General features: G+C 49.3%; 1 protein-coding gene across 1 annotated transcript; it reads right to left on the reverse strand.

Moving 5' to 3' along the window:
• Positions 1 to 276: 276 nt before the first annotated feature.
• Positions 277 to 13322, reverse strand: CSPG5 (chondroitin sulfate proteoglycan 5 (neuroglycan C)). The gene is made up of 5 exons (XM_008572151.1): positions 13312 to 13322; positions 11967 to 13154; positions 8671 to 8859; positions 6693 to 6768; positions 277 to 797 (listed from the first exon to the last, which is right to left on the reverse strand). Exons 1-5 carry the CDS (start codon positions 13320 to 13322, stop codon positions 636 to 638), a joined length of 1626 nt encoding a protein of 541 aa, XP_008570373.1. The 3' UTR covers positions 277 to 635.
• Positions 13323 to 13532: the final 210 nt, after the last annotated feature.

A 13532-nucleotide genomic window follows, 5' to 3' on the forward strand; every position in this document is an offset into this window, starting at 1 on the left:
GAGCAAGAAGGTGGCTGTTTGCAAGCCAGGAAGAGTGACCTCATCAGAAACCAACCCTGTTGGCACCTTGATCCTGTACTTCCAGCCTCCAGAACTGTGAGAAAATAAATTTTTGTTGTTTAAGCCACCCAGTCTGTAGTATTTTGTTATGGAAGCCCCAGCTGACAATACACAGATCATTTCTGAGATTTCGAACATGTTTAAATATTCATGTTCAATGAAGGTACAAATTAAATGGGTAGGGAGTAGACGCAATGACATTAAGAAAATGGATAGCTTTTTAAAAAGTTTTATTTCAAGAACTTTGTTTTTTACTGGTATTTCAAAAAAAGGTGGGTCAAAGTACAAAAAAAAAAGTCAGTTGAGTAACAACATAGGTTTAGAAATCACAGCAACAGAAGCAATGTACAGACAGCACAGACAAAACAATCCAGTGTATGCAATTCTGTTCAGTTTCTTGCTTATTTTAAGTGTTTTTTTCCCTCCTGTACAAAATACATCAAAGCATGCCATGAGGTCAGAAAAAGAAAAGAGTTTAACAAATGGTTACAAGAAATAGGCTCTGTACAAGAGGAGATAATGTTTCTTCCCTCCACCCAGCCCCCACCCCCTATTTCCTCTCTTCTTGCTCTGCTTTAGGTTAAGTTATTCTGAAGACAGTTCACCTCCAAGTCAGCCTGGTCACCCTTGCCACCCTCAAGTTTGGGTGACATGGAGTTCTGGATATTAAATGATTCCTCCTCTTTCAGGCAGGACTTGAGAGCTTCCTGGATTTTGTGGGGAGCACTAGGATCATCCTGGAAGAGGAAAAAAGTTGGGGGGGAGGGAAGGAGATAATGGGTACAGCAATCAAATAATAATTTCAGATTTTTCCATCTGGCTGAAAGAAGCTAACCAAAACCAGAAAAAGTTCTAATTTTTGAATGAACCAAAAGTAACCAAAGTAACTCATTAGCAGCTACTTTTTAGGAAAGTCATCCTTAAAAGCAATGGACAGATATAGATGAAAATTTGACAGGTAATTAGATGACAAAGACCTATAATGTGGGCCTGTCCAAGGTTTTCTCTTGGACAGAGTCTGGGGAGAAACAGTCCCTTTTACTCTTGGCCAAGGTGCCTCTAAAGTCTCACATGCTGATGAGTCTGCTCAGCCTGCTGGGCCCACCTCCCTCGGGCCCTCCATTCTGCTCTTACAAAAGCATCTTGGTCAGGGAACACGTCTTGTCGATGTACACAGTGGAGCACACATAGGACTATGGTCAGGTGCACAGCTGCTCCTTGCAAAGCTAGGATCCCTCTCCCCACAACAAATATAAATCCTGAGCAGAGGCCAAAGATGTGTAAGACTCTTACTGTCACACTGCATCTGCTAAAAGATGCTCACTAAGAAGATGTTGCCTCAACCAAGCCTAAATGAGTCGGCTACCTCAGTGGCCTGCTGTGCTCTGCATCAGGTGCTGTTCATGCTGCCGCACACTACCCACTGCTGCTGTGCACCTGAGCCCTCCTGCTGACCCATGGATACTGCCTGCAACCCTACAGCAAGCTCCTGAACCTGAATTGACTTGGCCTATTCAAGGACTTTGGGAAGCCTTGCTAGCACATAGTCCTCCAATTCCACATTCTGTGTATTCAGAGAACTTTTACAGCAACTCCTGCCCTACTCTTTTCCTTTAGGACCACCTGAGGGATTACACCCATCGTGATTCAGTGGACCTCCATGCTTCCTCTGGTGCCCCAATCAGTTGTTGTGAGTGGTCAGAACTCTACAGATTGAAGAGGTTGTGTAACCATCTGGGCAGACTCATGGGTGGCAGGAAGAGTATAGTATGTCCCAATGTGACCAGCTAGTTAAGACCATTCTTGCTTTAACCACTTCCAAAATCCAAGACAATCGTGCTTAAGAACCATTGCGTTCTCCATAAAACTCTGGTGAGCTCTCGTCTGTGCTGCCTGCACTACTACTGAGTTTGAGCATAACAGCACTAGGTTAGTGTAGTGAAGGGTTGGAGAGAAGTAGGGAAAGATCCCAGGCTCTCCATGGTGGCTGTACATACAGGACACTAGAGGTGTTCAAAAGTTCTGTGTGTATAGGGCCGGCCCGGTGGCGCACTGCTATAGTGCGCCGATTGGGAAGCGCGGTGGCGCTCCCGCCCGAGGGTTCGGATCCCACATACAGACCAGTTCCCGCTCACTGGCTGAGCGAGGCACGGGAGCAACACCGAGGGCTGTGATCCCGTTGCCGGTCCCGGTCCGGTACGGGGGCGACACTGAGGGTTGCGATCCGTTGCCGGACACAGAAAAAGACAAAAAAAAAAAAAAAAGTTCTGTGTGTATAAAAATCACTGGCACCTGCCCACTGTCCCAGCCCCTGCACTTCTCCAGAGGCCCAGACTGAGCAGAGCGATTTAATAGAGTCTCAAAGACTTCAGATGTGATTTATAGAGAAGGGAACACATGTTCCCCATCACCAAGAGGCAAGAACAAGAGGAAATGGGCTTCATAGGGAACTGAGGTGGATTTCAGGCAAGGCAGCTGTGCACAGCACGCTCGGGCACTTGACCTTGTCAGTTACTGCTTGGAGAGAGTCAGAAAAAACTGTGCAGTGACATAAATGTGCATGTGCTGAGAGGGAAAGACCTCCATGACATATTAAGTGAAAAATCTAAGGGGCAGAACATGTGTACAGCAAAATCTCATTTATATTTAAAACTATAGATATAGGTGTATATGTATATATATATACACACATGCACACGTTTTATGGAAAGGGAAGAGGGATGAAGTAGAACCGCACTTTTTATTTTGTGTACTGTTGTACTATTGGGGTAAGAAACTGGCCATGGAAGCTTAAGAGTTGAGCCACTGAAGATCCTGGATAGGATGGACTTTGAATCATACCAAAACCTGAACAAGACAAGAGGGCCTACACTCAACCTCTCCTCTTAAGGATGCAACTTGCTGTCATGTTTTTCAGGATAACCTTCCCCACCCCACCCCTGACATCACACACTCTTTGGGGCACCAGGGAGCACAGGAACATTTTCATAATGTGAAGTGCATTGAGTGACTCCTAGATCTGGGCATCAGAGCTGTGATGCCATGAAGCTGGGGGCCCAAATTCAACCTGGCCCCTTGAGGATTTGAACAGATGAGAAACTGGCTTCTGGGCCAAGGGCTGGGAGAAACACATCCTAAAAGTAAGGAACAGAGGTATCCAACAATGCCATCAGACAAGCTAAGTCCCCCCAACAAACAGAACAGGTGAGGAAGTGGCTAAACCGATATGGAGCCCTCCTGAGTATTTCCTCCAGAACTTGATCCTATTACCTAAGGTTGCTGAATCCACAGCAGAAGGTCCATCTGCCTTTGACTTGGCGGCAGTACCTTGTCATGAGGGAGCTGAACCGACATCTGGCATAAGTCCCGGGAAATACTGTGGGCCCCCCGCTCCCAGCATTCCACCCCAGCCATATGGGCACCCTTCAGCTCAGTGGTAATGTGGTTCAGCCTGGACTCACACTCATCGAGATGCAAACCTCTATGGTAAGGGGGCAGGCAGTCACAGGCAAGAGCAGAGTCTGGAAAGTAAGAAAGATTTAAATAGAAAAAAAAAAAGGCACTAAGGGACATGGAGAAGTCCTAGGAAGAAACTGAAATCCTGGAAGGTCTGTCAGATCTTAGGAGGACCAAGTTATCCACCACATTCCCTCGACAACACTGCTGTGAGGAACAGGGCAGCTGAGTGTTCGGGCAGTCTGCCCGCGGGTTTCAGGTGACTTCATTCATGCAGCAAACCTGGAGTGTGTCCAGCTTCCCACACACTCACCATGCCTCCTGATGCTCCCTTTAGAGGCTGGCTGCTCAGCTATGTAAAAGACTCACACACAGACTCAGCCTGTGGCCCACTGGCTGCAGCACGTCACCTCAGTCCCAGAGGGCCCAGACGGAGCAGCAGAGGGGAGGGAAGGAGGTGCCACTGACCCAGACCAGACACTGACCTTTCCCCACCACATCCCCAAAGCAGCAGATTTTTTTTGTTTGAAAAAAAAAAATCAGTGTGTGGCTGGTAGGGATTATGGCAACAGGGTAGGAAAATGACCCACTCCACTGACTTTACTTATGAAAAGAAATAACCCATCTGTTGAAATAAATAGAACTCTCCACAATTTTACGGAACACCAATCCTGATGAGGAGTTTGAGGGGTGAGGGAGAGAGATGCAGAGAGGTAAATAGCAGGCCCAACTCTGATGCCCCTCGTTTCTCCTCCTGGCTCACCTCGAGGCCTCCTCCTTCCATTTTGCTGCTGGTACTGCGTGTGCAATCAGTGTGGCTGCAGCGATGTGCAGGGCTGCACTTCACAATGAAGTGCCCACCGTCTGAATGGGCAGTGCCCACAAGGTCTTGGAAATGACTAAGCTTTGGGCAAGGTGGAGAGAATTACGGATGAAATTAGAAAAATCCACCAGTACACTCCCTCCTGGATAGGAGAGTCACAGTGCTTTACAGAGAAAAGAAGTTGATGCCCCCGTGGGCATAAGCGGAGGGAAGGATGCCAGCTGGAAGTGGCCCTCAAGAGCCAAGAGGAGTCAAGAGACCACCAGAGCCTGCTCTTGCCACTTCCTGAGGGATGGCCTGAGTGCTGTCCTGGCCAACACCACAGCCCCTTCTCAGGCAGAGTCCACCATGGCTGACTACCCCTGCCCTGCTCTGCTTACAAGGTTTGTCCTATTCTGAACTCAGGGTCAGTGGTAGCTTTCGTGTACAAATGCCTTACTTCCCACAAAGCCGGGTCAGCAAGGACAGGAAAGCTTTGCATTGGCTCATGTAACCAAACCCTCCAAGAGCTATTTCCTTCCCCTCCTTCTTTGTGAGGAGAAAAGGTGTCTGTAACTGTGGTAGTGGAAATGCATGGGTCAGAAACTCTCCTAAGGACGCTTGTACTCCGTCAAGCAAAGTGGAAAGAGGAACCAGCTGTGGACAGTGAACACCCTGACTGCAGGAATGACTGTACTAGTCAAACCTGCTGTCCCACACGTGCAAGACAGATCCAACAGTGGAACCAGGAGACGCTGCGGCAGGCCACCGCTCACTAGTACTCAGTAAGTGCTGATGAATGCATATTACTGGAAGGGGCTGGATAATGTGCTCACCAAGAGCAGTGAGACTCTGTGCTGCCCTCAAGGTGCCTACATCCTTGTGGGCTGATAATGTGGTTATCAATCTTACAGTTTGTAAGACATCTTGTTTCCTTGGTTATGATGTTCATCTTGAACTTATTAATATTTTGGTGCATAGCAAGTTAAATAATCTGTTCTTTTTCTACCCTATATGTCAAAGATTTCAAAAAATTATCCTGTTTACCTCTTTCATTTCATATTTAAATTGATCCCTTTACTCCTCCTCCATCAGACCATGTTTTCCTTTTCTGGGGTTTGGTGAATAAGGCCACATTTACTATTATTCTCTCTTCCCCTTTTGGGGGTCCAGTTTCCCCACCTATAAAAAGAAGACAGTAGTCTAGATCTGTGCTGGGCAATATGGTAGCACCAGCTACTTTTCAAGAGCTTTTACAGCCACAGGTGTAACCTTCCCCACCCCACCCCTGACATCACACACTCTTTGGGGCACCAGGGAGCACAGGAACATTTTCATAATGTGAAGTGCATTGAGTGATAGAAGTTGTTATAGTGGACAATGCAGATATAGAACATTTCTGTTTCACAGAGTTCCACTGGACAGCACTGGTCTAGATTGTTAAGGTCCTTATGACCTCTGATACTATATGGTCCATTATTTCAAAGAACTTCAAAATTTCCTCTTGAACTCCATTTTCAGTCTGAAGTGTCTCCATTTAGTTCCCTTATCTGTGTAATAATTTGTGTAATAATGCATTTATCTTGAGGCATGGAGCCTGCATTATATGCGGAACTCTAAGACTTGGATGTGACATGATCTCAGGCTTAGATGGTTTCTGCTTTATTTTCAAAATTTATTCTGTCTGACAGTACCCAGTATTTTACTGGCCAGTCTGGTCCAGGCAACACACTAGGACATGGTTTTCAGACAATGGTCTATTGAGACCTTTTATTGGGTTTCAACTGAAATTTATGATCCCATCCTCCTAAGAACAGAATTAGTCCTAGACATATAGTTCCACCAGTGTTTTGTGCTCATCTTGGCCCTAACTAGTTGTATATAAGCCTGCCGATTCTTGGGATCCTCAAATAGCATCAAGAACCCAGAGGTTTTCCACCCGTCCCAAAGAGCAACCACCATTTGCTTCACTGACCTCAGGAAATTCCCCGGCAATGAAAGCAGAGCCTTTCTCCTCCATATGAAAAGTAAAGGATAAGAATCAGACTTCTAAAGCATAGATGAAGCTAAACATTATGAATCATCCTAGAAAGAGATTTTCTCTACTACCTGTAACTCTGCTTGTCAAAGAAGTGATACATCATGAAGCACTTATTCTCACCTTCACTGCCATACACTGTTGCCCTAAGCTGACCTCCAAAGCTCTCTGGAGCTTTCACATTCTGAAACAGACCAAAGACACAGGCCAGGGGCTGGAGCATGCATAAGGGGAGATGTGAAGAAGATCAGTTACCTGACAGATAACGTTATCATAGTGAGCCAAGGCACGGGCATGGGGGGAGGAGGTACGGGGAGTGTCGCAAAGTTTCCTTACATTTGGGTGAGAGCCCTCGGCAATGGTGGAGAGGGAGAAATTATCATTGTGGAGCTCAGATGGGGTCCGGAATTTGCTGTTTAGGACAGAAAAGAAAAGGGAAAACGTAAGTGACACTTCAGCTTCATAGGTCAGATACTGTATTTTATCAAATACCATGGATTGCAATAAGATACACCATTATTTAATGTACCATTAAGAAAAAAACTGCCACCACTTGAACCAGAGTTCACCTAGAGTTTTTATTATATACATGAAGTAGCTCATTCAGACTTTAGATTAAGAACTGGCAACAATATGAATAGTTATGACCATGTTTGTGCAGCTAGGCTATGACAACTACATCATGACTACCATCCGGCCAACAGTATTTATAAGATGCCGGCGACTGTAGGACACAATCCAATTTCAGAGATGTTCACATGTGGAAAAAAAATGTGTATCTTAGTATTAATAAATTGCAGCAGTGCCTGCAGTGCCCTGGACACATGTAGTAGCATCAGAGCAGTAACCAGGCTCGGGAAAGAAAGAAGGTATGCAGAGAAACACAAGAATCATGCTCTGTAAGAAAGACAGAGCTGGCTCCAGGAGGAAGACCTAGAAGGAGGATCTCCTCCTGGCCACAGCTCGTGCTTCTCCACTCTCCTGGCAGTTGCTCCTTTTTCTCCTCCATCCTCATCAGCAGCGGCCCTGATTTTGGTGGTCCCATCCCCCTACCCCCCAAAGACCCTGGCTCACTCACCCCCTTGGTGAAGGCGTGAGAAGCCAAGGGTCCTGGCCTGTCTCTCTGGAGTGATCACGTGCACAGATACAGCCCCCGCCTCAATGCACAGGCATAATGGAGAGGCCCCTCTAGCCCCACAGCATGGTTCGCTGAAAGCCTGAGAGCTGCCAGCATCCATGCATTGCATGAGTCTACCCAGCAAAGGAGCAACAGACGGTGTTTTGTCCTTTTCCCAGGACCCAGGGAAAGTCCTTCAGTCACATTCTCTAGAGGGAGTCTCAGGTCACAGGGAGGGAGGTTAAGGGGGCAACAGGTTGAAAAGGAAATGAGGACAGTTCTGCATAAATTGTCTCTTGGGTCCCAAGGAAGCTGAACTCCAAACTTCTCCTCTTGTCACTTCTGTGACAATTCAGAAAGGTTTTAAATTTACTTAGTGATAAGAGAGATTCTCTCATGGTGTATAAGATCACATTTGAGTGTTACAGGCACAGACTTAAAGGCAAATACGTAATGTGTGTTGATTCTCACATGCACATGACAGTCACTGCTCTGCTAGGGGAAGGGCTGAAATGGGATTCTATATCCCCATTTTGTCCTTAAAACCTGCAGTAGAGGAAGTTAACCCTAGTCTCCTCCATCCCCTTACCCCCTGTCAAATTCTACTAAACACCCCCACCAAAGAGGATCTGCTCAAGTTCCTTGCACTTCTGTTTGGACCAAGGGTTGACCAGCTTTTAAAAAGCTATGCAGTGCGGTGCTAAACCCTTTCTACTCAGCATTCACTGACAAGGAGCTGGTATTGAGTGACAGCAGATTCAGGGAGACAGAATTACTCCACGCTAATTTGTGAGTGAAATACTCACACTGGCTGCTGGCTGTCAAAGGCCAGGGAAGCAGGTATAGTCAGGTGGGTGCGGGACAGACTGAGTACAGTAACTTACTTTGGGGCTAGAGCTGGGAGCAGTTATATGCCGGCTGCCTTTTCTTCTACCATCCTCTGTCCTGGGATAGGGGTGTTGGGAATGTTGCTGGATATCTGCAGTGTACCCCAGGGGCTTCATCTCTGCTGCAATTCTAGCACATTACATGCTGGAATGGATAAGCTTGGGTGAATCTTTAGCATGAACAAAACAGCTAGGGGTGGAGAATAGATGCCAGAAACCTTCAGCAATATCACTGGATCAGATGCAGGGGTACAGCGGGGTCAGGAGTGGGGCACCTCACAACAAGTGAGGCTGGGTGATACAAACTCACTTGGTTCTACGCAGCTTGGTATTCTCTGTCTTGAGCAGATAGAGCTTCTTGGCAAAGAACACTGTCATCATGAAGAGCAGGAGTAGGACAAGGGCAGCTGAGCCGACGGCCACACACATCACCTGGAAGTCAGTGATGATAGACTCACAGCGCATCCCCTTGTGCCAGATGTAGTCCTGCGTGTTGCACCTGCAGCAGAGAAAGTGTGAGACTGAAGCGATGGAGCAGCAGCCATGGCCACAGCAAGGCCTGGCCCTGACCCCAGCATTTATGACAATAGTCTGTTCCTATGACCATCTAGAGGGATTGTAATGCCCCAAATCTGTACAGACTCCATAGTTGGTATTCTGGCCCCTCCTTTACAACCATTGTATGACGTGGGCCAGGCAGCCCAGAGCTCCAGAATATAAATGAGGTAACCAAAGTGCAGAGAAACAGTGAACAGGTCAAAGTCACATTACTGTTAAGTGACCAAGGAGGGAAGGGAATCATGGTCTTCTGCCTCACAGCCTCAACGAGGACAATCATGGGATTCTCTCAGACCTCTCCCTGCCCTGGGCTCTGGGTGAAAGAAGGATGAAATACAAGATGAATAAGAGCTATATCTACAAAGTACTAGGACCTGCCCTGCACAGGAAAACCTATCTTGCTGCTTTGCAGTCCCATCTAGTTCACATGGCTAACCAGACACCAAAAAATAAGGAAATAACAGACAAGGACAAACACAAAGATGGATGCATATTCCCCTCCTTTCTCTGCAGTCCCCAAAGTTCTGCCCCTGAAGCTTCTTGTCCTATTACTATGAAAACTATCATGCAAGCATAACAAGAATCAACCCTCTGGGTGGGTTTTAGTCCTTTTGTTGAGTGACTTTCTCCTGCCCTTGGGGACATTCTCAGGCTCCAACTCTTCCAATGACATTGCTGTTTCCATGGGAACCGGGCTGCTTCAAAGAGGAAAGATATGGAAGGATATGGAGGCAGGCAAAGGAGGGAGAACATGAACCTCAGGGTGAGCAACAGACAAGAAAAAGGGGTCCAGAAATGGGGAAATTACACATCAGAGAACTGGCTACTCCACATCCAAAATAGGGTGGGCAGATATGGCTAACAAGCAATTCTTCTTTGTTTTCCAACTGAATTTCTGGGCCGTCATTGGGAGGCTCTCTGTTTGGGGCCGCCAGGGAATGCAGACCCCTCTAAGTGGGGCCCTCTAACCCAGTGTTCTACAGAAGTCCCACCACAGCTCTGATTGTTTCCCTGCAGTGGGTCAGGGTGACAGAGACAAAGGCACGCTGCAGTCTGCAACTAAAGGCTCAGCAGTCTCCTGTGAGTGGAATGCAAAAACAGTTTTCAAGCCACAGCCGGGCCTGGGTGTACATAGCCAGAGAAGGAATCTAGTAAGGAGGCCCAAGTATGATCTTGGGATGGAAGCTTCCCCAGGCAAGGGGAACTGGAGTGGACATGTGGAGAAGCCCTTATGAGGCAGTGACAGATTGGTGGACCCACAGTCAGCAGAGCCATGTAGCTTAGTGAGGAGGACAATCTTAACCCTTACTCAGTCTTACTGGGGAATTCCCTGAGAGCTCCAAGAGGTTCTGGGAGCTTTTCTAGCTCTCCAGAGCCAGCAAGGGATCTAAATTTCATACTCTGATGGGGAGCTCACTTTGAAAGCAACAATCCCAGGCTTCCAAAAGGATGAAAGATGATTTTGCACAGATTCCAAAGCTCCCAGGCTGAAATCATCACTATAGTCCCCCAAACTAAAGTTTTCCCAGGGTTTCCCCATACTTCTGGTAGTCCTTAGCCAACTGTCAAGGCCTTATTGCTATAATTTCTTAATCACAGTACCTCCTCTTGGCAATGGCTGGACAACTCCAACCAGAACTGTGTGGTCAAATCCTATATGAGTGACCCTAATGTTCTGACCATATGTAGAAAGAACTAGAACTCAAGCTTCAGTGCCAAGGGTACAACTTTCACTGCATTCTCTGTTACTCTCCTATCAGAGGATCAAGATCTAAGCAACTTGAATTCTTCACATGCCTCCAAAAAGAACAGGAAAAAGAAGCATTGAGAATGACACTTAAAAAAGAGACACCCAGGGCCGGCCCGGTGGCGCACTGCTACAGTGCACCGCTTGGGAAGTGTGGCGGCACTCCCGCCGAGGGTTCGGATCCCACATACAGACCGGCCGCTCACTGGCTGAGCGAGGAGTGGGGGCAACACTGAGGGTTGCGATCCCGTTGCCGGTCCTGGTCCGGTACGGGCGCGACACTGAGGGTTGCGATCCGTTGCCGGTCACGAAAAAAGACAAAAAGAAAAAAAAAAAAAAAAAAAAAAGAGAGACCCCCAGATAACAGAAATTCTCTTCCTGGGACCAGTGGAAACAAGCCTCAAAGGAGTCTGAGGGCTGTGCTCCACTTCTAGGGCTGTGAAGGATGGAGTTGTTCCAAACCACTCAGATCACCCTGACTTGTGATTCTTCCAGAACAAGGCGGTGAGATCTCCAGCTGGTGAAATACCTCCCTGTGACGGCAGTTCCTAAGAATGAGGTGAATGGGGTAGTTACTGATGAGGTGGGGGATGGTGGTTGCAGACAATGTCCTTAGGGGTACTAAACACTCTGAATCTTTAAAAGCATTATGGACTTTGTATCCCAAGGAAGACAAACATCAAGGATGAAAAAAGCCACCACCCAAAGTCAAGAAACACCCCCTATCTGCAATGCGAGGAAAGACTCCCTGTTTCATTTGACCTACTTGCATTGCTGCTCTTCTGGGTCTGCTCCCAGGAAGGTCCCCACTCTAACTTTACATGCTCACCCCCTACAGAGAGACTTGGCCCTCCTCCTGCCATACACGTGGCTTGGAGGGAGTGTTCAGCAGCTATCTTTCCTACAAGGTAGCTTTAGGGACCTCATTCTCTTACAAGTACAGACAGCATGCTCCAACAAAAATCCCTCAACCTAGCAAAGGCTCCTTTCCAAAACCCTTGGAGAAGTCCCTTCATTTTGCCTTTATAATTGGGTGGTCTGGTTAAGGATACAACACTTAGAGGAAATACAAAATCTTATTTCTGAGGAACCTCTCTTAGCGATGAGCTCTCAGGAAGTACATTTTAAGAAGTAACTCTGTAGAGGAGAGTTGAGTGACTGTGTCCTGACTTGGGAATCCCATGAATGTATATCCTCTTGGGAGCTGTGCCTGTCACATTGCCCTCTGTGCTGAGTCTGCCTCACATCACTCCTCAGGTGCTCTTCTGCAACCCCTGTGTACCTGCCTGCCACACCCTTACCTGCAGAAGGCCCCTATGTTCTCCACCAAGTAGCACTGGCCGCCATTGTGACAGTAACTTGGGAAGAGGTCGCACACTGACCGGCAGGAGCCGTTATGCCGCACGAAGCCACTGCGGCATTCAGTGCCGTTTTCGTTTGAGGCCAGGTCCCTGCCCGGCTCTCCTGGGTGGGGCCTGAGGGCGATATTGCTGCCTGGGACCATCTCCAGAGTATGCTGTGGAGGGACCGCATGCCATCGACTGGTGGGCTGGCCTGTCCCGGGCCTCAGACCAGGCTTCTCGGTGGGCACTAGAAGGTCATTTTCATCTTGCAGGTCTCCACCTCCCAGTGCATCGTCCTCCTCCTCCTCCTCTTCCTCCAAGTCATCATAGAAGGATGTGGTGGGGTAGAAATCAGATTCATCAAAGGGGGTGAAGTCATCGTATAAGTCAAGCAGGCTCCAGGAAGGGGTCTCTCCCCCCGTATCAGGGTGGTTCTCCGAGGTTCCTGGTGACCCTGGGAAGCTCCCCAGGTCTGCGCCACGACCTTCACCATCCAACCCTTCGAAGTAGTCGATGTCAATTATATCTGATGCCGGTTGGGGCTCTGATGTGCCCTGAAAGGGGTAGGTGGGCTCTAGCCCTTGAGGGTCAGGTGTGCTGCCTCCCATGTTCAGCCAAACCTCCAAGGGGCTCTCCTTGGGGAGTTCAGGGCCTGGGCTAAGCTTGTTTCTAGGAGTGGGGGAGGGTGGTCGGTCGGCCTCAGTAGCTTCAGGGATAGTGGGGGGCACTGATGACTGCCCCAGGGCCTCATTGGGAACCTGGAGAGTAGCTGGAAGGGCATGGGCATCCCCGCTGCCTGCCTCCGCGGTCACTCCGCCCGTGCTTGGGCTGTCAGCCTCCAACCAGGCGGTGCCGGTCACTGCAGCTGATGCCTCCACTACCTCCTCTGGCCCGACCCCAGGGCCCACAGCGGCCGGCTCGCCGCCGGGCGCCGTCCACAAAGTCTCATCTTTCCCAGCCGCTGGCGTGCCGGCCTCCTCCTGAGTGTCGTTGGCACGCGGCTCCCACGCCAGGCTGTTCCTGACCAGGTCCTCGGCCTCGACTGCGCTGCCCGCCTCGCGAGCTGTGAGTGGGAGAGCGAGGGCCGGGGTGTCAGGGCTGCGCGCGGGGAGGGCCCTCAGCCCCGCCCCACCGCGGCTCGCTCTCCTACACCAGGGTTAACCCTAGGCCACCCCCCACCTTTAAACCCCGGCCCTGAGTCCGACCCCAAGCCAAAGAACACACTCTGCCCACCGTTTCCCCACTCGGGCGCCGCCCCAGACATGACCCACAATCTGAAAGGCTAGGCCAGGGCGGCCCCCACCTCGGGCCCATCTCGAAGTCCTACCCTCGGGGCCCCGCCCACCTCCAGGCCCCGCCCCAACTCTCACCCGCAGGCCCCACCCACTCCCAGGCCCCGCCCCCAGCCCGCACCGCAGTCGGAGCGCCCGGGTCGGGGCTGTCCCCCACTGCGCTGGCTCCCCAAGACCCCCACCTCCTTCGGCGCCCCTTCCCCCGCTCCGGCGGCGGGTAAGGCGTGCCCCA

The sequence above is a fragment of the Galeopterus variegatus genome, unplaced genomic scaffold, assembly GCF_000696425.1.
Source record: "Galeopterus variegatus unplaced genomic scaffold, G_variegatus-3.0.2 Scaffold757, whole genome shotgun sequence".
Classification (NCBI taxonomy): Eukaryota; Metazoa; Chordata; class Mammalia; order Dermoptera; family Cynocephalidae; genus Galeopterus; species Galeopterus variegatus.

Excerpts from the sequence above, each read along its gene's own strand:
- CSPG5 (XM_008572151.1), bottom strand. Across the intron at positions 6,769-8,670 it reads ACCAAGCTGCGTAGAACCAA|CAAATTCCGGACCCCATCTG; the intron begins GTGAGTTTGTAT and ends TGTCCTAAACAG. Across the intron at positions 798-6,692 it reads CCGAGGGCTCTCACCCAAAT|GATGATCCTAGTGCTCCCCA; the intron begins GTAAGGAAACTT and ends TTCCTCTTCCAG.